This window comes from Bacillus rossius, chromosome 8 (genome assembly GCF_032445375.1).
Source record: "Bacillus rossius redtenbacheri isolate Brsri chromosome 8, Brsri_v3, whole genome shotgun sequence".
NCBI classification, from domain to species: domain Eukaryota; kingdom Metazoa; phylum Arthropoda; class Insecta; order Phasmatodea; family Bacillidae; genus Bacillus; species Bacillus rossius.
Genome location: NC_086336.1, coordinates 47,724,719 through 47,749,333, shown reverse-complemented (window position 1 = coordinate 47,749,333; position 24,615 = coordinate 47,724,719). Strand labels below are relative to the sequence as shown.

General features: G+C 37.3%; 1 protein-coding gene across 1 annotated transcript in view; it reads right to left on the bottom strand.

Annotated features, from left to right (window-relative positions):
• Positions 1-24,615, bottom strand: part of LOC134535367 (gamma-aminobutyric acid type B receptor subunit 2) — a 328,071-nt gene that overhangs the window by 67,820 nt on the left and 235,636 nt on the right. The window contains exon 10 of the mRNA XM_063374439.1: positions 14,663-14,903. Coding sequence (XP_063230509.1) covers positions 14,663-14,903 — 241 coding nt within the window. The remainder of the gene's footprint in view (positions 1-14,662; positions 14,904-24,615) is intronic.

The window sequence follows — 24,615 nt, the reverse complement described above, 5'->3', positions numbered from 1 at the left end:
AAAGTACCCACTTCACACAGTCAATTTCACAAAATAAGATGCTTTGTAAACAACAATTATTGTAAAAAAAAGTTTTTATACCTAATCAAAATCGTTACCAAAGTGCGTTTTACATATATATTTAGTAAAATTGTCACTGACAGGTACAAGATTCAGTTTTGTGCAACAAGTAGGCTAGTGGGTATTCTTGAAACCAAAAGGTGCCGCATTAATTTGTTTATGATTCTTATTGTTCAGAATTTTCTATTTTTTTAACAGACTACATACCTATTTCTACGAGAATAATTAGAAAACTTGTAATTTGGAACATAACTACCTTTTTAGGGCGGGTAGAAAATTAGCAGTAAGCAACAAGTATCGGTTACAATTATCATACACCCAGCGTTTATTTAGAAGCGTTCTTTTTAAAACTGGTGAAAACTTATTTTCATTTTTAATTTTACAAGAGGGTTTCTTTGGATCACTTGGATGTTTTAACGAAATTGTTAAAACTTTACTTCTGAGTTGAAAACTTGTACTTTTGTGAACTGGGATTCTGGATTTTGGGTAAAAAAAAAAAAGTTTCAAATGAGTTGACTTCTCGTAAAAGGAAATAGAGGTGAGATTCACACCAAATTATCTTTTGACTCTACCTAGTTCGCAAACACGACTAAGTGTTTCCTCTTGCCGAGGAGATTTCGGGAACTGCCGCGTCCACGAGGATTTTCCTCGCTAATTTCAGTTAGCGAACGTAACGTAAGCTGGGAAACCTCGCGAAAGAGAGCTGGAGATTCATCTCTAGATCTCCGCCTTCGCTCGTTTAATACAGACGATAAAAATCTTACCCGAAAAAGTTACCTTTAGAAAGTTGGCCAACATTGGAACAGTTCGGTCGTGTCAAAACCTCGTAGTTGAAGTAACATTAATACGTCTTCATCGCCATACTGCTAAAATCCAACACATGGAGGAAATGGTGCTTGACCACGAGTGATGACGGTTAAATCTAATAAGTATGAATTAGAAAATCTATCATTCAACATGCTCATTCCAATTAATTAGAGTGCTTCGAAACTGTTCTCGCAATTTTAAACAACTCACTTCGCCCGCCCAATGTTTCAAGCGTCCAGCCAACATAGCGTAGACCATCATATGGACAAATAGCGGCTTCAAGCAGTAGCCATATAGTCGAGCATACGTGGTCACCCCCTGGTTTTAATATCAACCAAACCCACACGACAGCATTCTTTCTACCAGTTTTAGACCTGCGTTTGAACGTAACTAAAATAAACTGGACATTAGTGAAATCACAGTCCTCATATCTATATAAACTGAAAAGTGTAACTTTTATAACTGTGGTTTTGACAAGAATTTAGAACCTTTAGTGATTCAAATTTGCTAAGAAGCCCGATAACTGATTTCTTGTTTGCGACATGCCGCTGCCTAACCTTTGTCCGGAGAAGGGTGGGGGGATGTGTGTCATGGGCGGGTTGCCGCTGGAGTAGTGATATATGTCTGTCTCTGTCTCCTTAGATTCGGTCCACCTGTGGTGTTAGTCTTAAGGCACTTGTGGTTGGGCTGACCATACCTGCCGCCATGCCTTACACTGTAATTGTTTTTTTTTGTAAATGAAACAGAAATATTCATGTAAGTTTACAGATGTTTGTAAATTTGTACACTTACATGAACACAACTGTATCACTACAAAATAGTGTTCGCAGTAATCATGAGTAGGTATTCTCACCCGGAAATTTATGCGTTGTGTTGTTCCAGTACCTCCAACAGTAATTTTTTTTTGTAAACTGTTCCCGGAATAACTTTTCAGTATTAACTGCACACATTAATAAGCATAATAAAACAAAATAAAGTTCAATTATTGAATACTTGATCATCTTTTCCATGTCTTAAAAAATATTCTTCTATGAAACATCAATTAAAATATAAGATTATGATTTAATTTTCTGAATAATGCAAAAATACATAAATACATGCAAAAAATAATCATAGCCATGTGTTGTACAAATTTACAATATATTCTTGTAATATTACAAACTATCTCTTTTCAACTGATTTTTAAAGGAGTATTTTGTAAAAGTACAGAAAACGTTTATTCTATGCATGGGAGTTCGCGCTAGGATAGCCCTGTTATGGGCGCAAGGTACTTGCGTGCAGCAAGTATTTAGCGTCATTACCGCTGGCAATTGTGACCTTAGGTAGCCTGCCCTCGCCCGATTAGTCATCACCTGGCAAGTTCCCGTGATTACTATTGCGGACAACCTATTTGGCAAATTTTTGTACATTGCCATTTTCACTGCGGATTATATGACGCAGCCAGAAGCGGGAAATTTATACAGATACATATACAGATATATCTGATCTACTTATGTTAAACTCAGGTGAGAACGTTAAATATGCTGGTAACAAATGAACACGTGTCACCGATTTCATCATGCTCAAATTTGAAAGTCTAACGTGGCACTAAAAATTACATGAATTTTGTAGGTGTCTTAGTCACCTAGTTGGTGGAAGCATTAAAAATTCTTTGACTTCTGGGAAACTTGAAAACGTTTTTAGAGTGTTGAGTAATTACTATCTTTTTTTAGAAGGTATTTGAACTGTGTAGACCGTCATGTTTGTCGGTGTGTATTTTGAGTTTTAGTTTTCCTAGGTGTTTTTTCACTTCAAAAATAAGTTCCAATTTAAGATGGGCATGTGAGATACGAGGAGACCCTTAGGTGTGGCATCGCCAGTATAGCTACGGGACTCACATAAGTGTTCACGGGCATTCAGCGTTGCTTCGTCCAGCCGCACCGATTAACAGTTTGATGCGTGAGATCGCTGAAGAAGGGAATGAAGTCAGCGCTCCGAATTTTAGCACGTTTTGGCTCGCCTTAGTGGCTTCACTGATCTGATGGATCTACAGGATGCACTTTCGTGGCAAGTATGGATCGTTCGCACCCAACGTATGGCAAGACGAAGGTGAATATTCAATAGAGTGAGAGTGAGAGAGAGTGTGTGTGTGTGTGTGTGAGAGAGAGAGAGAGAGTGTGTGTGTGTGTGTGTGTTGTCTTTAGTTCTGAGGGAAAAGTTGGAATTTATGGTGGAGTAACACGGGATTTTATTTTGCAAGCAAATTTTATACCAGTAAATTCAACGCCTTTTACTTTGCAATCGAGTTGATGACTCAGTTCTGTAATAAATCTTTCACTCCCCTTTTCCCTGCCACCATATTCTCCCTTACATTCTATAGTATTTCTAATTTTTTTTCTTTTAAAGCTTCATAATTATGCCATAATTTAATTGTGGCGTCTGTTTTTTTTATGAGTGAGACAGTAGCAGCTTCCTAGACTTCTTCTTGCAAAATCATTAATTAATATTTATTTAAGTTTTCCCCCCTTGTTACTGAGTGATTTTTTCTCCCCTTTGGCGAGTTTTAATTTTTTTCATCGTGTTCTTCTGTTTGTGTGTGTGTCATTATTTGCTGAAACACGAATTTATATATAGTATACACACATAAATAATACATTTCTTAACGTATATCTGTAAGGTAAAACAGGGTGTGTTGATACACATTTTGTTTCAATTGCCATTGCAAATTGAATGTTTATAAAAAGTTTCAACAATTTACGTGTCTCGTTATTTTCATAATTAAGCTTTATAAAAATACTCTACAATGAAAATATAAGAATTCAAATTTAAAAAAAAACTATGCATATTTTTCGAAGAAAGTGTTTTACGTCATCTGTCACTGAACGTTTGGGTTAGATGGCTCAGGGAGTGGAACAAATGGCGAAACATTAATATTTATCAAAACATAGGTTAATACGTTTATATATCTAAACACAGTTAATACAAAAATCATTTTATTTGATAGAAACATGAAATATGGAGAAAAAAATATGCTTATTTCTAGAAAAATTAAATATTTTTGTACTTAAATACAAAAAATATTGTATCATCTAAGCCCATTTTCAGTGTGATTTGAACACAATAACGTGTAAACAAACAAATAAAAAAAATATTTTGTAGACTTTTTGACCATATTGCTACATAAATGTTCGTTTGGATCTTTACCTATTTTTTCTTCATTATTTCTATACCGAAATAGTTTCAGACACTTACGTTGACAGTACATGTCCTGTGCAAACACTTTCCGCTCATACAAAACTTAATCCAGTTCTGCTATCTTCTGAGAACAAAATAGTTTTCCCGGCCTTATACACAAATATTATTTGTGTCATCCCAAAAGCTAATCACCATCTTCACTTGGTTCGTCACTGCTATTAAAGTATGTGTTGATGTGCTCGATATTATTTCATTGCCTGTATCTCAAAAATTTGTTCCTTTCTGTCATATTTTCAGTTAATTGAGCACCAATGTCAATTACTTTCTTTGATTTCCATTTTCTTTTTTCATCTTGAGCGATGGACGTATTTTGTTCTAGACAAGGTGTAGAATGGTTACTTGATTATTTTGATGTGTAGGACGAGAATTTGACCAGTGGGGAGTGTTGCAAGATCTTGGCTGAACTGGGGAAGAAATGTGACGAGGATCAAGCTGTTTTTTTTTTTTTTTGGAAGACTTTGAAGTTTTCGTAGCATCTGAAACGGCAGACATGCAATCTGTAAGTGGCATTGTTATTGAAAGGATTTAGGCTATAATGTTAAATTCTGGATTAAGTTAGTACGTCTTTAATTCTTTGTTTCTTTACAAGTACGTCTACGCCCAAGTACAAACACAAGTACGGTTACGTAAGTACTTACGTAAATAAGCACGTAAGTACTTACGTAAATAAGCACGTAAGTACTTACGTAAATAAGCACGTAAGTACTTACGTACATAAGTACGTAAGTACTTACGTAACCGTACCTGTGTTACTTAGTTGTAATATTTTTTTTAGTGGGTCAAAAAATTAAATATCTAGTGGTCGTAAGGCATGAGTTTTGTGACTTCGTAGACAAAGTAGTACCAAAGTTTTTTTTATAAGTAAGTTAAATGAGCTAGATATTACTGTAGTGCAAAGTATTACCATCCAAAATAAGTAGCTTGACAACAGGAGGATTCGTTAAAAAAATTTCTTTGAATTATTAAATGAGTTGCCCAGAATTCAGATAGGCTTTGTTTGGCATTTACATATCTATATTTATAACTCGGAGAAAACTAATTAGTAAACACTATTTTCTTACACACTCCTTAGAATTATTACAGGCTAAAACAGCGGTAGTCTCACTTTTTTTTTTACAGATTTCAGAGGAGTACAGCCATTTTATGAACCCTGGCTTGTTAATAATTAAGATTCCAGACACATCCACTTTGAAGCTATTTTCAGGCTTATACTTTAACTTGTACTTGCTCGTGGTTTTCTCCAACAACTCCAAATAACCATCAATTTACTTTGAATAGAGCCCCAGCGACCTTGTGACAGACCAACCATGTGACTCTCTCAAACTGTGATCTAATTTTGCAACATGAATGATTCCAACAATATAAGTAGGTATCTTTAAAATATTTCAGCGAAAAAACATAAGTTTAAGAATAACATTTAAGGCAGAAAAAATTTCGTCATCTCTCCCTGAAACTTGTTGCGCTGTCTGTACCAATATTCAGGTTGAGGTGGCGAATTAAGTTGCTTGTAGAGTACTAAAACAAGCTTAGCTGATAAGGCACCGAGAGATACCTTTTTGATAAAAAAAAATGAACCGTATGAGTTGTATTCATCATCATAAATAGCAGTAAGTTTGTGAATAATTATTATACGTTAAAAATACTAATGAAACGTTCAATAAAACCAAGGGTCTAGAAAAGGGCACTTAGCAGAGACAGTCAGTATTCCCCGCAGATATGTGCGACTTACGGTGGAGGAAGCTTGGGTAAGTTCAAGCTGTGTACCTTACGGTTCGCCGCTCACCGCTTTCAGCCCACGGGAAATACTTCAACCTCGGTGCTGGTTCGCACGGTCAATGAACAAGTGAAGATGGTGTCGGTCCCTAGGCTGCCGAAACATCAGCTCAGCATCAGTAACCGCCGGACGAGTGGCAGGCGGTGCGAAAGCTAAATATAATATGGGAAATAAAATAACTTACACCCGGGTCCAATTGCAAACGGCCGATTATCTTGAGGATTCATACGACTACTCGAAGTTGCAACAATCAGCGATCAAACATTCAAACTTTTTGTCATTGCGTTGCACTGGTTATTGGTGCAGCTGATAAAGTAAGAGATTTTCCCAATTATTGTAAATCACAAAACTCCTTGTTTGGCATTATTAACTCATAAATGTTTTTATGTATATTTTGTACTTTGAGTAACGATTTTCCCAATCCTACAGAACCGGAACTGACGGGGAAATTTCAGCAAAATGGCCTGATACCACTGCTTATATAAATAGAGGCTACTGTATCTATAATTATTATTTTAAAATATTTTGTATATGAAAGCTTACCACAAAATCAGAGATTCTTTGCATGAAACCAGAAGTCGTTCAAACCTCAATACCAAAGGAAAATTGGAATCAACGATTGGACGTCCCTGGCAGAAGGAAACATCGCTGGACGCATTTGACAATCTCAGAAACACTCAAAGTGTTTTCCCGTTATTAGTGGGATTTAACACCACTACCGAAATCACACACGGAATATGTAAGGATGGAGATAGTATTTGTAGATGGTATTTAGGTCACGAGAATTTATTTATTTTGACATTCTGTAACGTTTAATTACGCTGGGTTGTACTACAGTACTTAATATTAGTACGTTTTACTGTTCATACTTCATTTGGGCTTTGTCATTTCTGAGTTTAGACAATCCATGACTTCAGAAATAACTTTGCAATGTATACGGTTGAAGTGTTCTGAAGTATAAATTTTTTTAATCCTTAAGGGAAAAAAATTAATACCCTGAGATCGTGGTCGTGAATGTTAACGCTTTATGTTCGAACTGCGAGAGTCCTGGAATCGATAATAGCCTTTGACGTGACAAGAATTTACGAGTAACAAGTCACTGTCTAAGTACAATGAAGGTTCTTTAATTCCATCAACATTCCAGCCTCTCACGTTCAGATATTTTTGAAGTGAAACTTATTTGCTGAAGGTGCTACAATTTTCGAGCGTTACAAAAATGTCGATCGCATAAGGGGAATAGTTAGGTACGCGGTGGGGGAACCGGTAGAGGAGGAGAGTGCGTCAGTGGCGACGCCTCTCCAACCATGCGCTAGCGGTCGAATGGGAAGACTGCAGAGAAAGAGGATAGGTACGAAGCGGAGCATGCTATATGCCAGTTGTAACGGCTGGAAGGAGAATACGGCAGGGAAGAGTTAGAAATGACGCAGCAGTGATGCTACGGAATTCTCGTAACGCTGCTTGTGTTTGTCTACTCCTCAGTTTTCATAACGGCTGACTGACGCTGCCATATTTATTTTATTTTACTGAAAATATCTACAGTTTATTCGTGTGAAAAAGAGTTACTGAGTAGTGTAATTAACTTTATAAGTGTCATTAGTTTTTATGTGAATAGTGTAATTGAAAAAATGTAAGAAAGGCGTATAGACTATAGAGGTTAGCTTTATAAGTGTAATTTATTTTAATATGTGAACACTGTGACTTGTGAGATAGAATTTATAAATGTAATTTATGTTGGATAAGAGTGTTTTTGTTCTTCCATTTTATTCAGCTGGAGATCGTGATTGAAAATCATGCCTGAAAATAATAAAAGAGGCAGAAGCAGATAAGAGATATTCTCAAGGCAACATGGGATTAAACCGTCAAAATAGACGCCAAAAAGTGCGTGAACGGTTGCGAGAGTACAGAGCGCGTGAAAAGGCATTTTTTTTATTTGACATCATACACGCATCCTAACTAATCTCAATTATTATCTCTTGTTCAATAAAAAGTACTTATAATTTATCTTTATATATATATATATATATATATATATATATATATATATCTAATAAGCAAGAAATTTCACTTCTGTCGCACGTGGACTCCACGGCACTTTTTTTTTTTGATTCGCGACCCCAGTCAAAGAGAATTATGTTTCCTATACCTAATAATATAATAAGGTAGAAGTTTTCACTGCTGTCACGTGTGAATTCCACGCAAATATTTTTTTGGTAGATTCCGCCGGCCTTTTAAGTTCTCTCAGATGTTACGTTTACTGTCGGGTTTTAATTTCAGTACAGTGCTTCCCGTTTCCAGAGTTCTCATTTTGACATTTGGCATTTGGCAGGTTGTTCGAAAATCTGGCAGAATTACTATTCTGGCATGGACGTGGACCTGAATATGAGGAATTAAATAAATTTACTGTAGTTTGGTAAATTATTCAACGAATAAAACAATAAAATCTACACTTATAATGGTGTACAGTATTCTCTAGAAGATTCCCTAGCAAGTGAGTGCCATGTATGTTTTTTCTTGGGAGGAAATAATGAAAAAACATAGTTAACATCGTCGATTATGGTTACAAATAATACGTATCTAGTTAAGATGAATTGGAAAAATCAAATTATTACCTACTACCTGATGGAGACAGCTTATAAAGACTTAAATCTACTTAAAATTCCTAACACTGAATGACAAACTACGCACTGCCTAAACCGGTGGACCTAGGCTTTATAAATTTGTAGGAAACATTCCTAGAGTACCCTAGGGGTGATTAAGGAGTGAATTTTTGAATTCTTTCCCTAAAGGTGTTAAAAGGGTCCTAAACTTTTTAAAGATAACCAATTATATCTCCGAATCTAATCAAGCATAAGCATAAATAGTAGGGACCAAGATGAAGCATACAAATTATCCCAACAATTTTTTTTATCATTTTTATAAATTCAACCCATATGTGGTTAAAAAGGGTAAATAAGGTTTTAATATAATCTATACTAATATTAAAATTCTACGAGTTAAACAGTCTGTAGATTGAATGAAATGTTAAAAAAAAAAAAACATTGGAAATTGCTATCTACGTTATTGATAATTATATATATATATATATATATATATATATATATATAAATTTTTGTCTGTCAGCTTGTCTGTTATTCTGTAGGTTCAAATATCAATCAAAAACAACTTAACAGATATTAATGATTTTTTTTATTAGGAAGGTCTCTGGCTAACTTAAAAACTAGACAATAAATAAAAATTAACCTGAGATTTTGCTAGCGAAGCCGCGGGATATTTGTTAGAATAAAATTAATTTACGGTGAAATTCTAAACACCTAAAATGGCTGATAACTAACCAACATAAGCCTCTATGCATAACCACATGACTAAAACTATATATATAAATGTATATACATATTTTCCATTAAAAGATTAATCTACCACTCTCAAACTTCAAACGAGGCGAGTCTAAAGCTGCCTGTCTTTCGCTTAGAGATGGTAATACCTATTAGGCTATGTTAGAGTGAAGTATTAAAAAGCTTTTTTTTTTGTGTCCTCTGATCCCTATTGTTCTTGTTAATATATAATCTCTGATTTTCTTCCTTCAGCTGAAGCACTACACTTTGGTGCAAAATTTATAAGGTGATGAAAAGAGGAATCACCTAATCCCTCCTGTTTTTTTATTTACTGTGGCCGGTAGGAGATATAGACTTACGCTATTATATAATTTATACAGATTTTGGCCTTCTTTCAACGGGAGCATCATTGGATTAAGATCCTCTAACATATCTGTGGGAATCTGCTGATGTAGACATTGACATTCGCGGTTTTTATTACTAATATCACGCCAGCATACATAAACGTTTGGTATTGCTATTAAAATTCAGGTACAAAGTTGACGCACAAAGACAATTCAAATTTCGTAGATATTAAATATCAAACGCTTTGTTGCATTGAAATGCGGAGACACATATAAAGTGATAAGAGATTTTGTAGACCCACCAACGCACAAACTGTGTTCGGCATGTCAATTTTTCTGACAATTTCTACCGGCAAATGAAACGTACAATTTTGATGTCAAAAATGTTCTACTGTGCACCTTACGCGAATGCTCTATACATCACTACTTTTTCTATGACAGGAAAAGCTCTTTGAACTCTTTGAACTCTTAAGTTGAGCCAGATTAGAGATCGTTTGATACCTGTTCCAAATCTTTTTTCGACTTTAGCTCTTCAATCTCCTTAAATCACGTGACATTGTTCTAAGCAACATAATTCAAGGGATTGGAACAACTTATCAGTCTCTTTAATTATGTTCATCTTCCTTTTAATAAACTTCTGAAGTTTTTACCACGTTTTTATTAACTCGCTTTCTTGTCTGTTCGTTTGTCTGTTAGGGGCAAATATTTAATCGATTTTAAACTAACTTCCCTATGACCTATAGACTTTATATTTAAACATAGCTCAGATCTCTATGACAATGCAATATTTACCCGCTTTCTTTTCTGTTTATTTGTTAGGTACAAATTTTTCAATCGATTTTATATTAGGTAATATCTAGTACAGCTAGACTTGAAAATTTAAAGATAGCTCAGAACTGGATGTCCATACAATATTAGCTCGCCTTCTTGTCTGTTTGTTTGTTTTTCTGTTCAGTACTATATTTTGCAATAAATTTTAAACTGACTTCCCCGTGAGTTTGAGATATCTCAGAGCATAACTCAGAACTGAATGATAAACGACAGACAATATATAATATATATAAATAACAGCTAATAATTGATTATACCTATATAAATAACAGAGCTCACAGCGAATTGACTGCATTTATTCGTTGTCTTGGTCCTCCAACTTGATCTATTTACCTTGATCTGTAATGATTTGAATTATCTTGACATGCGAAAAGATTTTTTGATTGCTGATGGCGCAATAAGTGAGTCATATATTTAAAATTGGTAACTAAAAAGGATATAGCATGAATTTTTTTGAAATATTTAAATAAAAATCTCATTAATCTAATTTTTCTTGCTTCTTTATTTTATTTTTATTGAAATTAACAACTAAACAGACTCAATATTTATTGCCAGGTAGGTGTAACACTTATATTTCAGGTATGATCAGGTATAAAGAAACTGAAAAAACTTGACATTTTCATAATGTCTCTGTAATAATCTCATCAAGATGTTAAAAAAATTCAAAATTCACACACAATAATAAAAAGCAGAAAATAATTATTTATAATTTTTTTTAAATACCAAGTTTTAAAACAGACTAAAACGGTATTAAATAATTTATCTTAGCTTCGTTCAGATTTAAAAACTTTTGGACATACGCCATTGCTAAAGCACATGTATGTCTGTAGAAGAAAACTACAAAAACACAAAAGACTAAAACACAAATTAATCAAAAAATTGCTTTTGTCAACAGGATATAAACACCACATAATATTCCATAACAGGAATATGGTCAACAAACAAAGAAGAAAAAATGGACTGATAGAACGAAAAAAAACCCATAAATGATGACAGCACAAAAATATTGAACCCAAAAAATTCAGCACAACAGTTGAAACGAGACAAAAACACAACAAAACGAAAATACGAAACAAACACAATAGCAATGGCGTATGTCCATCAAGTCATGCACTCCCATTGCACAAATCTTTCAAAGATAATACAGATTTACAAACTCATACAGATTCCTTATCCCATACATAATGTCCTGAAAATTTGTGACTGTGAATTTCTAATACCCATGGAAAAACTTATACGATTTAAAATTAAAAAAAAAAAAAAAAACACGTGGCACATGCAATAGCAAGGCGTGTAGGGAGTAGCTGTCGTTGAGAAAACCCACATAAAAGTTCATGTCATATGCCGTGCAATGAGATTTTTTAGTGACTTAGGTGAACTATTATTATATCAATCATCTATTGCGTGTGTTTCACGTTTTTTTTAAACTTAAATCTTACAAGTATTTTCATGGGTATCAATAATTCAGAATCAAAAATTTCCAGGACACGGAATTAGGTATCTTTATGTGTTCATAAATCTGTATGGATCTAGGAGAAATTATTTTATATATTTTATTCCGTTTCAAAAACATGGTTGATAGATAATTGATATATTTATTTGAAACATTTGCGCCTTCGGTAACAGAGAAAGTCAGACGAACGGTATTCTCGTAAATAATTCAGTGCCAGCTTAGCCCCTATAAGAGTGAGACATATTTGACAGTCTGTTGCACCAGACGTTGGACTAAACGACAGAGAGAGAGAGAGAGAAAAAAAAAAAGACAAATATTATTTTCTCTTAGAAAAATCTTAGAATATCTCCTGGAATGCTGCCGAATCGAGGCACGGTATGTTTACAGTTGTTCTCTCAAAGGGACGGTTTTTTTTTCAGCTGCCGTATATAGTATTTTTTCCTCCCTTTGCTTCTGAACTGGAAAATGGTATGCAAACGACGTCTTTGCAGGAAGGAAGCAGCTTCAAAAGAAGACGTGGAAGTATTCTTAAAACAATTTTTTTTTTCGTTACCTCTCTGCCTCGGAAACAGACGAAAGGGCGTGCTCCTTAAGGCAACATTGTTCTACGAAACTGCGGGGCTCATATCAAGCCCTGAAAGTTTTTCACGTAGTCTGGCTTTTACCGAGTGAAGGATGTTGATGCACACAGGGTTCTGTCAACGAAACGTATAAAGAACTAGCCCCCTATAATCTAGTCCTCGATAGACTGTTTCGTCGGTGTTAGTGCTTTAATACATACCGTGTAAAATCGCTGAAGCGATATAAAAAAAATCTAATGATGTATAGCAATAGTTTATATAGGTATAATCAAGCTAAAACAAATCGCTATCATACTACACAATTCACTCTTATGATACGTAATCTATGGTTTTAAGAGAACTCTAATAATGTCACTTTAACTTTAAAAACAAAATTATTTTATATCTCTTATTAAATTTTAAATAATAATTTGATAAACTAAGTTAGATATTCCAAACTAATTTTATTAATATTCCTCTAAAATCGACATATGATCCATTAAACGTTTTGAAAAGATTAAAAACCTAATGAAATGTAGCTGATCATTTTGTTACATATTATTTCTGAGCAATGTAGCGATATTTAATCTGTGATTGAACAGTCGAACAAATTTAATTTTCACCTATATATGGAGTAAAATTACTAATTACACAAACACATTGAAAAATACAAATATTTATAGTAAATTTAATTAAAAATAATATTAAGCTGTCTTATAAATTCTAATGAAAATTATCCTCCCAATAACGTGAATCAACAAAAAATGAAATGACACGAGAGAATTAACACCAAAGGACAAATAATTATAAGTATATAAGTACCTACTTATGTATATATACATGCCTTTTAATGAACTCAAATTCTCGTAGTCAAAAGATTCATAAAATTGAGGAATTAATCTAAAAATAACAAATAAAAACCTAATGAAAAACTAGGTACTATATATCCTTAGTAAACAAGTAATTATGAGGTATTCGGTATAATTTATAAAACTCTAAATTGGTTTATTATAAATATAAGGGAATTACTTCACTGTCTGGATTATATTGTCATTTCACTATTCCAAATTCATTTGGTGTAAAGTCATTTGTCGTAGGGTGTACTGTCATAAATATTTTTCTGAAAAACATCGTTAACATCACTTTATTTATCACTTTATCAATTTAGTACGCTTTTATATCACAATTTTGTGTGTCAAAATCTCAAATGTCACAAATTAATTATTTTACCTTAAGTTTCATAATTAACTGCTTCGTCCCAAACACATCAAATAAAATTATATCAGGACAAATATTATAGCTCCATCGTCGACTCATGCTGTTGAATCATCAAAGGAGGAGGAGAGCAGGAATAAGGTAAATAATATTTTAGCCGGCTGACCTCCTTGTTAAGCTTGGCTGGTAAAGATTGAGTGTGCACCCCAATTCTTAAAGAACATAGAGAAAGAGGACGAAGGGAATATAACACCTGGTGGTGAAGAGAGGAAGAAGGAAGGGTGGAGAAGGTTTGGTAGGCTAAGCGTTTTTTTTTAACTTGTCGGTGAATACTTGCCACGTCTTCGAAAACTTAGAGCTCGAGGAGGAAGGTATAACTTAGTGGGAGAAGAAGAAAGAAATAAGAAAGAATAGAGGAGAGGTTCCGGATGGCCCGCATTGCTGATCAAAGTCTTGATGAATGGCAGGAGAGTAGTGGAAGGAGGAAATTGGAATGGTGGAGAGGTTCTAGATGGTTGACCTTTTAATTGAGCTTTTAATTGAGAACATGTAGCCAGAAGAGGAGGAAGGATAAAGGAAGAATGGTGGAGAGATTTCGGCAGTCTTACATTCCTGCTGAGCTAAATGTCGTTATGGATGAAGTGCACACACTACGTCTTGGAAAACAGGGAGTCAGACGAGGACTGTAGAGCAGCAGTCGGAGAAGGGAGGGCGTAGCAATAGTGGGGAGTTTCTAGCTGGTTCACCTAACTGAGCTTGACGTAAGTTTTGGAAAACATGCAGCAGGAGAAGGCAAGTAGTATAATAATGAGAGGAACAGTAAGGAATAAAGAAGAGTGGATATGTTTTGGCGAGCTCATATTATTTTGAGCTAGTCGTCGGTGATATTGAAGTGCACGCGCTACGTCTTGAAGAACACAATGTCGAAGGAAGGAGGGAGGGTGGATGGAAGAGGAAGGAAGGAGGGAGGGTGGATGGAAGAGGAAGGAAGGAGGGAGGGTGGATGGAAGAGGAAGGAAGGAGGAAATGCAGAGAGGTTCTGACCGGCTCACCTTCTTGTTGAGCTTGACGTCAGTGAAGATGGAGTGCACACGCCACGTCTTGGAGAACATGGAGCCGAAGGCGAGCGAGAAGCCAGCCATGAGCAGCCAGGCGCGCGCCGTGCACACGTACGGGAACGTCTCCTCGCTGGTCAGCGTCGAGTCCAGCCCCAAGAAGATGACGCTGCTGTACGTCAGCATGCAGCCGATGATGATCAGGTTGTTGAGGTACGGGCTCGACATTTTGATGTACCTGTAGGAATGTGTCAAGCATTAACTGATATGTAAAAGTAGAGAAAAAAGAGGATTTTATGCGACACAGAAATCGGCAAATGGCTGTATGTTTTTGGCACATATTAACCCATTATTTATTATTTGCAAGAACCACAAATATATTATAGGTTTTTAGAAGTAAATTGACTGATATGAAATTTAAGAAAAAGCATATTTGTTTAAATAATAATTTATTTGAGTCCTGGCACTAAAATGTTTGAAACTCACCCAACATTAGCTCTTTATTATAACATAATATAATAAATTTCTTAGTAATAATTTTACTTCACAGAAAAAGCAATTAACTATATTATAATATTAAGCTTTTTAATGCTTTAGCGATTTCGATATCTATGTAAATTACGTTAATGTTTCTGAGATAATTATAAAGTATCTTTGTTAGGAGATCAGAACTCCAAGATTGCACAGAATATCTTGTTTGTGCTTGATCCAAGAGATTGTTAAGAACTATATGTGCTTCCATTTTTAATGCCAGAAATTTGATAATGCAGATGATGTAATGATTTTATACCTGAGTGACATAAATTTCAAATGCTCCATTTTTGATAGGCAACATTTCCTCGTTGAGGATAAATTTCTTTATGGAACTGGGAAGTGGAGGTGGAAAACGTTTTCCCAAATTTCCACATGTTGAGATGAAAAAAATTAATTATGGTGCATCTAGCAACACTGTAAATGAATCCCCACTACTATGGGGATGAACCACTGTGGTTGTCAGTTACTACTTGGTAATTTCATACAGATCAATTGCTTAAGTTCGATTTTGATAAATTTACTTAGTGCATTTCAAGAGACCCACATGTGCACTTCAAGAAAAAATTCCAAAAGAATAATCTGCCAAAAACCGCTGCGGAATGTTTTTTGCTGCAGCGATAGAAACGCATAGTGTGGCACAAGCCAAAATGTAGGCATACCGCTTCTGGCAGCGGCGGTCGGGTGAAAGAGAGAGAGAGAGAGGAACAGAGGGAGGGAGAGAGGAAGAGAAAAAGAAATGGATTAATGGGCCATTCAAGCAGCCCGTCTCGCCGCTTAGGGGCTGGAGTCGTAGCAACGGCTCCCATTCAATCCGGCGAAAACGCGCGGGCGAAGATGGGAAGGGTTGAAGGGTTGCGGGGAAGGGGATTGACGCTCGTTCGCACCTTTCATGCGGCGCCATTAGCATTAACTGACGGCTCTTCGGCAAAATCTCTCTCTCTCTCTCTCTCTCTCTCTCTACCCACCCCCCTCCAACCAATCCCCCATCATTCACCGCGGAGATGAGATTCTATGCATCATCGAGAGAACCGTGCTTAGCTTGGAAGTGAACTGTCCGCACATTTCTAAGTTCTGTGTCTTGTAACTTTAATCAAATTGGACAATTCTCGAAAGTAGTGCCAGTGGTTCCCGTGAATGTCGCTAGCAAATAATCACGTGATTTTCGGTTACGAAAACTGACTACTTGCTATTTGAAGTTAGTAGGTAATTATAGTATGTATGGGGACACCGGTGGGTGGTGGGGGAGCCGGGGAGCCACGGCGGCCATCTTGGTTTACGTCACTTCCGGCGACCATCTTGGATTACGTCATTTCCGGCGGCCATCTTGGATTACGTCATTTCCGGCGGCCATCTTGGATTACATCACTTCCTGCAGCCATCTTGGATTTGACCTTGACCTTTGAACCCGGAGGCCATTTTGTTTTTCTAGAACTTTCCTCCATTTTGTTTTCTAGATCATTCCGCCATTTTGAGTTTCGTCCGCCATCTTGAAAATCTTTATTTATTATCCGATTTTAATGAAAAAAATTTAAAATTTAAAAAAATTAAATAATCAAAATTTTAAAATAAAATTAAAAATATTATTTAATAAAATTTTAATTAAAAACCTACGCATCGAACACCCCACTCCTCTAAATTACAAATACATCATCTAGCACCCCCACCCCTCTGTTACAATGACATCGTCATCGAACACCCCACTCATTCCTGTTACAATTTTTCGTTACATCCACCATCTTGGAAAATCATAATTATTAACTTAGAAAATCAGGAAAAAAATATACCATCGTTGTCTGCTGGAGGCAGCCATCTTATTTAGTGGAGACTACCATCTTGATTTCATCTGGTGGGTGTCGTCATCGGTTGTAGGTTTCTAAAGTATGTTAGTGTATGTAAGGTCGAGTTACAATTCTCTACCAACATTGTTATGAACCTTATAGACCAAAATCCACAGAATCCACAAGATCCACAAAATCCACAGTCACTTTGTTGTTGTAACCGACATTTTTTCTTAAAGTCTTATCACTTATAGGTTTTAACTAAAATATATGTTATCAATACTGTCGTTGTGGATGCGTTAGTTAAAGTAATGATAATTTAAAAAACATTTATTACTCCATCTTAGCTGACCAGAAATTTTTCATAGTCCTATCATACATGTAAACATACTAAATAAATTAATGTTTGTGTACTCGTGTTTAAAACTGCATGGAAGCAGATATTTAGGTGTTTGTGTATAATATCATTTCTTAGTGTTCGTGTTTGCGTTCCTGTGTTTAAAAGCTGCATGGAAGCAGATATTTTAGGTGTTTGTGTCTAATTACATGATCATTTTACGATATCAAATTAAGTATAAGTACCTTGAGGAATATAGGGCATTAATTTAAAAAAATAATAAGCGATATGTAGGTAAAATTATATTTACTGAATCAAAGAAATATATTGTACAAAACAAAACCCTCAAGGAGAGAAAAATATACTTGTCAAACGAAGCTATAAAAAAAAACAGAAACTATATACAAAAACGAAAACTGTTTACAACAAAAAGACTGGAACTATACAACAGATAATTCATCTCCAACATAGCCGTGGGGAACCGTATGGATGCCATCCTCACATATTTGGCGCTTATCATCCTCCCATGTTATGGCCAGCTTATTTGTGCTCTCGCTATAGAGCACCTGCTGCCTCGAGCGTATGGCCCTAACTGCTACTCGTCGTGTGTGGTGATCGTGCAGGGCATCCAGGTAGTCACTGAATGTTATGCGGTTTTTGACCACACAGCGCTGGATACCCTTGGCCTTCTTCTCAACTTTGTCACCACACTTGTATGCATACAGTTTGGCCCGCAGACCGACAAACTCACTCATCACTTTCCCCCCACACTCATCCTTAAACTTTCCGACAACCTTTTTGTTGATGGGGGAGAAGCAAGGGTGGTCGGAAGGGTAGCAGCTGGTGTCGAACTTCTCCATGAGTGTAGGATCGGCTTTGAGGTCATGGTAGAAATCATCGGTTTGTATCTCGTATACGAAACTATCGGTGTCCATGTATGCCAGATGAATGTTTTCTGCATATCTGGGTTTCATTGTGCTGTAATGGAAGTCGTACATGAGTGTTTTTGAGAGATCAAGTACTGCGAGTCCGGCATAGATTGGCTTATCGAAAATTATGGTCTCATGGTTCAGGTGGACTAGAGTCAAGTTCGGTTCATACATTGTGCGGTCCTTGAAGGATGGACGACACACCAGTTTCTTGAACCGCTTCTCGGAACATACCAACTCCATTTTGAGCCTCCGCCTCTTGTTCTCCATCAGTTTCCCGAAAGTACTGTTTACAGCGAGCTTAAAGAACTCCTTCTCGAATTCGTTGGCTGCAGCCTTGCGCTTATTGGTGTTGAGCTTAATGTATGGCTCCAACCACGCCGACTGCTCAAACTGGAGGACTCTGTGTACCTTAGTAACTATCAACCCATGTGATACTGCTTGCTGGAGGTTTCTGTAGTGTACAATGTAATGTTCCTTAATTTCTAGTGTTGTCATGAGCTTTGATTGTTTGGAGCCGGGCGGACATTGATTGATGGGGAGAAACGGAAGGTCTTTGTGACTTTCGTGGAGTTCAGTAGGGTACTCCACGTCACATTCGATAATGTACCCGATAGGAGAATTTTCTGGAATAGTCATGACATCAATAGATGTGTCTGACCATTTGAAATGTCGAATCGGAAGCGACAGCGACATCGCCCACCCGTACAAATTATTTGCATCAATGTACTGTAGATATGTGGATGGCTTGGACACATCATGTGTCTCAGGAACGTATTTGTTGTTACCCACACAATGACGTTTGATGCTTTGCGCTACACCCCCACGAATACCTGCTTCCACAAACATATACATATCGTAATCTGTCAGAAGCTCGAGTTGTACTCCTGTGGTGCGAAGCATCGCATCGAAAGCGAACCCAGGACAGGAAATGTAGTGTGACGGGTCTAGACTGTACGTCTCCAAGCAAAGACTGCGAAAATTCTCGAATACGTCCGCCAAAATCAGGACATCCGTCTTTAGGTACAAGTCAGCGTACTCCCCCAAAGTAGCACACTGAAACTTGTCCCAGACATTTTGTGCGTGAGCGTAATCCGCCTCGGAAATACCAGAATCAGTCAGAATATTAAAGAACTCATCGATAGATGGAAGACTAGTATCGTCTAGTCGAGCAAAAGAATCAACGAAGTCGTAGGGGAAGACTCCCTTGCGAGTAACCAACTCCAACTCATCAGGAGCGAAAAACTCAGCAGTACTGACAAACTTGTCTGCAGGCAAGAACTCTGCGAGCGAAGCAAGACCCCGACTCATGAAACGGAACGTATCGACAAACTGAATGCTGAACTTATCATGCAACTTCTTGGAAAAAGTTATCAACTTCTCTTCCGAATTAGGAATGATGAAGATGTCTTTAGTGTCGTACCCCAACTTCCTGATAATGAAGTTCTGGTCGTACGCCAGGTTGTGGAAGAACACAATCATCTTTTTCGGTCTGCGCCTGAGAAGGTTGCAGTCATTACATGCAGGTCCAATAAATTCGCCGGTGAAGTGATTATGATCACGAACTTTCTTTACGACCCCTCCAAACTTTCCTCCACAGTAGCAACAACACCATGCTTGCAGAAAAGCAGTGTTTTGTGCATGTGTGTGCGGAGTCATAGGAACAGACATAGAAAATATTTTCTGCACGTCATGTCCAATCTCCACAATGCGGGATATGAATTTATATTCTGCGTCACAACCGCGATACACTTCAGGCTGTGAAGGAAGTGAAGAAGTGAGGTGTACTGGAATCACGGAGTTATCTGCTTTCACGTAAATGCAGTAGCTGTACGCTTTATGCTTTTGATACTGCAGTGTGTATGCTTCATCAGGATTCGGGTGACATGTATGGATTTTCTCCAGAATAGCTTCAAAGTCGCAATATACCACGATGGGCATTTTATCACAGTGATGGAAGTTTTTGAACTTCAAAACAGGAGGCAAACCATTTTCATCAACCTGGGGCATTTCCATCCTAACAGCAGCATGCTGTTTACAGAGCTCACTGTGTTTTTCCAAACACTGAAGACCAGTAAGCCCGCTAACCCTATCCTGATCATCATAATGCTTGAAGCATCTTTTGCAAACATGAATAGCCTCAGTGTGTGTAGTGATTTGGGACCGAACCAGAGCAGAAAAATTATTGATGTAGGCTAAATGGGACGAATTGTCATTGACCAAGAGCAGAAGATCGAAATGATGTTCTTTTTCTTCAGGAGCGACTCGTGCAGGAACAACATTCAGATTCTCGTCGATACTGTAAATGTTGATGGAGACTCCGGGGTTCTGTTTTTCAAACAGCGGTATTTGCTTGATTGGAGTAGGGGAGTCAATGTTGTTGAAGTTGAACTTCCCCTCCAAGTCATGGTAGCGCTGGTTGACACGTTCAGGATGCTCACCTTCCACGTACTTAACAAGAATTGACCACTTGAAGCACATGTGGTCTTCGAGGTTTTGCGGATTGATCACAGCGTATTTGTCTTTGATGGAAGTAGGTAATTCAATGTAGGAGCTGGCACGGAGTGGATCAAGCTTGTTTATTCGGAGTTGAAGTCGCTTAACGGCCGACAAAGTCCATCCGGACCCCTTACCCATGTAATCTTCCTCCTCCTTGCAGATCTTGGAGATGGACTCGGTAACTGCCTCCTCCACCTCATGAACTGCGTAGAGGGGAACATTCATGGTTTTGAAGGCCCTCTTGTCTTCACAGGCATCTACTGGTTTTTCGTAGTCGCACTCAAGAACGACATTAAACTTCAGCGGTCCATTCTCTTCAATCTCCTCCTCAAGTTGGCTTATTATTTTTGCCTTGATGGAGTCCAGGTATGTACAAATGTCCTTGGCAGAACTTGACGTATTTACAGCAACATAAGTCTTCAAGTTGCCCTTGAATCCCACTTCGGCGGTGATGAAGCCATGGGTATTGGCCAAACCCGCGCCGGTCACCACCTTTGTTCGGCTGGTCGATGGTTTAGGCAGTACTGCTGGCTTAACTGCTGCCATTCTCTGCTTCTTTGTTGGAGGCGGAGCAGGCCCCTTGCACACCTTAATGTGGTTGCGAAGAGTGTCAGCCCTGACGAACTCTTTAGCACAGTTCGTGCAGGAATGTGCTATGCGGTTAGGGTTAAGACCGCAAGCCGACTTCTCATGTAGTCTGGCGACATCAGCACGGGCGAAGGCCTTATAGCAGAAGCTACACCGGGTGCCTGATGTCGTGGCGACAGCACCAGTACATGTTGACAGGTGCTGCTGCATCTTGTCGCTGCGTGCGACCATCTTGCCACATAGGTGGCACTGCTGGTAGTCACGATGCTGGTTCTCGGCACACTGTCGCTCGTGCCGGTAGCGGTTCTTAGCTGCCGTGAAGGTAGCAGAGCAGAAACGGCATTTCTGCGCGGTAAATGCCATCTCGACAATCGGTAGACTGGTCTCAACGTACGGAACACGCGAAGGAAGCTCGACGTACGGAGAACTATAACATAAGAATAAAGAAAACAATGTAGCTAGATGTTACATGAAAACAAACATATCCTCAAAACTCTAGCCTCAAGCTTTCTAACCTAAACTACTAGCAATGTTACTAAATAAAAAAGTTGCAAACATAACCTCAAAACTCTAGCCCTCAAGCTTTCTAACCTAACTTGATAGCAATGTAATAAATAAAAAAGTTACAAACATAACCTCAAAACTCTAGCCATCAAGCTTAATAACCTAACTTGATAGCAATGTTACTAAATAAAAAAAGTTGCAAACATAACCTCAAAACTCTAGCCCTCAAGCTTACTAACCTAAACTGTTAGCAATGTTACTAAATAAAAAAAAGTTACAAACATAACCTCAAAGCTACTCCTTCATTCATGTACAATCCTAAAAATGGTAGAATATTTAAAGTACTGATAAAAGTCAAAGCTGAAAAATATTCAATGTTAACTAAAAATGATTGATTACATAACCTCAAAACTACTCTAATGCACAACCCAAAAATGCTAGAATTTTAAAGTACTGTTAAAAGTTTAAGCTAAACAATTCCTGGTTACCCACACATAAGTGTACAGAGAAAAAACTAGTTAGCTGATAACCTACGAAAAAGCTGAGAAACATTCAATGTTAACGAAACATGTAGCATACCTCAGAAAAAGATGAAGTGGAGCTGTAGAACACAAAGTAGCGTTGGCGGTAGAAATCGTGGTAGCAGCTAAACTCACACACGAACTAGCTCACTCAAACTCCAAGAACACAATGAAGCTCCGACAGCTAATCCCGGCCTTTTATAGCCGCGGACCTGCTTGTTCTTGGAAAAACCATTAGGAACATAGTATTTTTACCGAACCTACCAATAGGAATATAGTATGTGGAGGGGAAGTACCATTGTCTTCGGAAAAACCCAGCATGACTCATGCGCAGGTCGTAGCAGGTCTGTGAGGGGTGGGAGGTAGAAATGTAGGTAATAACTTAACATAGGAAACCACTCTCGGGTAAAACCACTAATGACCTAGGTGATGAGAGATTAGGTCGCGAGGCACTTCATGCATCGTGACTCATCACTCAGAAATGTCGTCTCGCAGTGCCGAGGGGACCCGAACAATAGACTTGACCGTGCATGTCACAACAGATCCATTAGTCGCCCGACTTTGTGGCGCCATGAGGCGCTCAGGTAGCAGTCATGGTCTACGGCAACAGACTCGTTAAAGTGTCATTACGAAGCACTCAAGCTGAGTTCGAGGAAAATACAGCTAAATATTCATTATAGATATGTAAGGAAATAAATAAAAAATAAATCGGGTAAGTTTAATACATTTGTTAAAAGTAAGAACACATTACAAAACTACAACATTAAAAATTTAACCTACATTTATTATGACCAACATTCGTTTAAAATTTTTTAGCATTTCATTGCGAACAATCAGTTGAACATCCACAGAATGACACATTTTGCTGATGTTCCAGGAACAAACCCTTTTCACAACCATTTAAGGAGACTTTCCTTAAGCTCTCTTTTCATTGGTCAAATAAAACATCTCCCTCTCTTCCCCTCATACAATGATGCTGCTTCACCATCACGCTAAAATTCTGTAAGACCAAACAAAATATACTTCCCTTAAACCTTATGGTAGAAATTTCATCCTAGGATGCTGTTACTGCATCTAGAAATTAAAAATTATATTATCTCATACAGGTTTTATTTACATGTTAGACTTAACCATCCTACCACACACTGGCTCACACTTACACACACATGCGTGCGCATGCGTGCACTGAGATTAAATACATACTTGCCCACATAATGTACTTTTATTTACAAAGGCAACATATTAAAACACATAATATTTAAATTTTGTGTAGATTGGATGGTACCAGGAAACCATACTGCAAAACGAGCGGACAACACTTGAGTCTTTACTATGATTGGGCTGACGGATTGCCTCTGAACGCCCTTACGTTCAACGACTTAGAATTAATACTTTTATCCATCAAAAAACAAAAACAGTTTTACTAAGCAAACATACACCCCACACCCCTCAAAAAATTGTTATTACACAGGGCATTATTTACATGGCAGGAGACCGCACATACGAAGTGCGCAGCTTCAGGTTAGAAATATTGATTAAAATAACTGCTAAAGATGATAATTTGTTTATGAAAAAACTGCACATGAAATACAGACACTTGGTTATTTACACACACATACATACATACATACATACATACATACATACATACATACATACACCCTGCATCGCTTCAGATGGAAGTACGATATTTTGAAAACCACTCAAGACTTACATCTGTTTATGAAAAGGAGCTAAAAATTAAAAATTTTCAAAGTTAATTTTAGAGATGAAAATCATGTGCAAGTCCTTGCATGCGAGAACATTTTATTACGCAATTATCTTCATTTTTCCCAAACCATAGGTCTGATGTCTGGATACCACACAAATCTCATACTTAACATATGCACTACGAGATGACTGCGCGCCAGTCCAAGCCCCCTGCGCTTAGAGACGAAACTGCACTAGAAGCGTTAGCAAGCATTGCAATTATCTCGCTTCAGTAATGCAGATTCACCTCTGACTAGGTGGACCTCCTGAAACACTAAACATAGGACAGTGAAACACATTAAAATAATGCATTTCAAAATAATTGAATAATATAAAACACTGCATATTTCTCTAGAATCACCACGCAACTGACAGCCCTTTCAATCACAATTCTGCGAATGCTATCACAGAATGCTATATTAAGAAAGAAAGGATCATTCATTCCTTCATTATGGAACACAGTAATACATCACATGAAGAGAAACAAAAAAGGAACACACTTCGTTCTTAG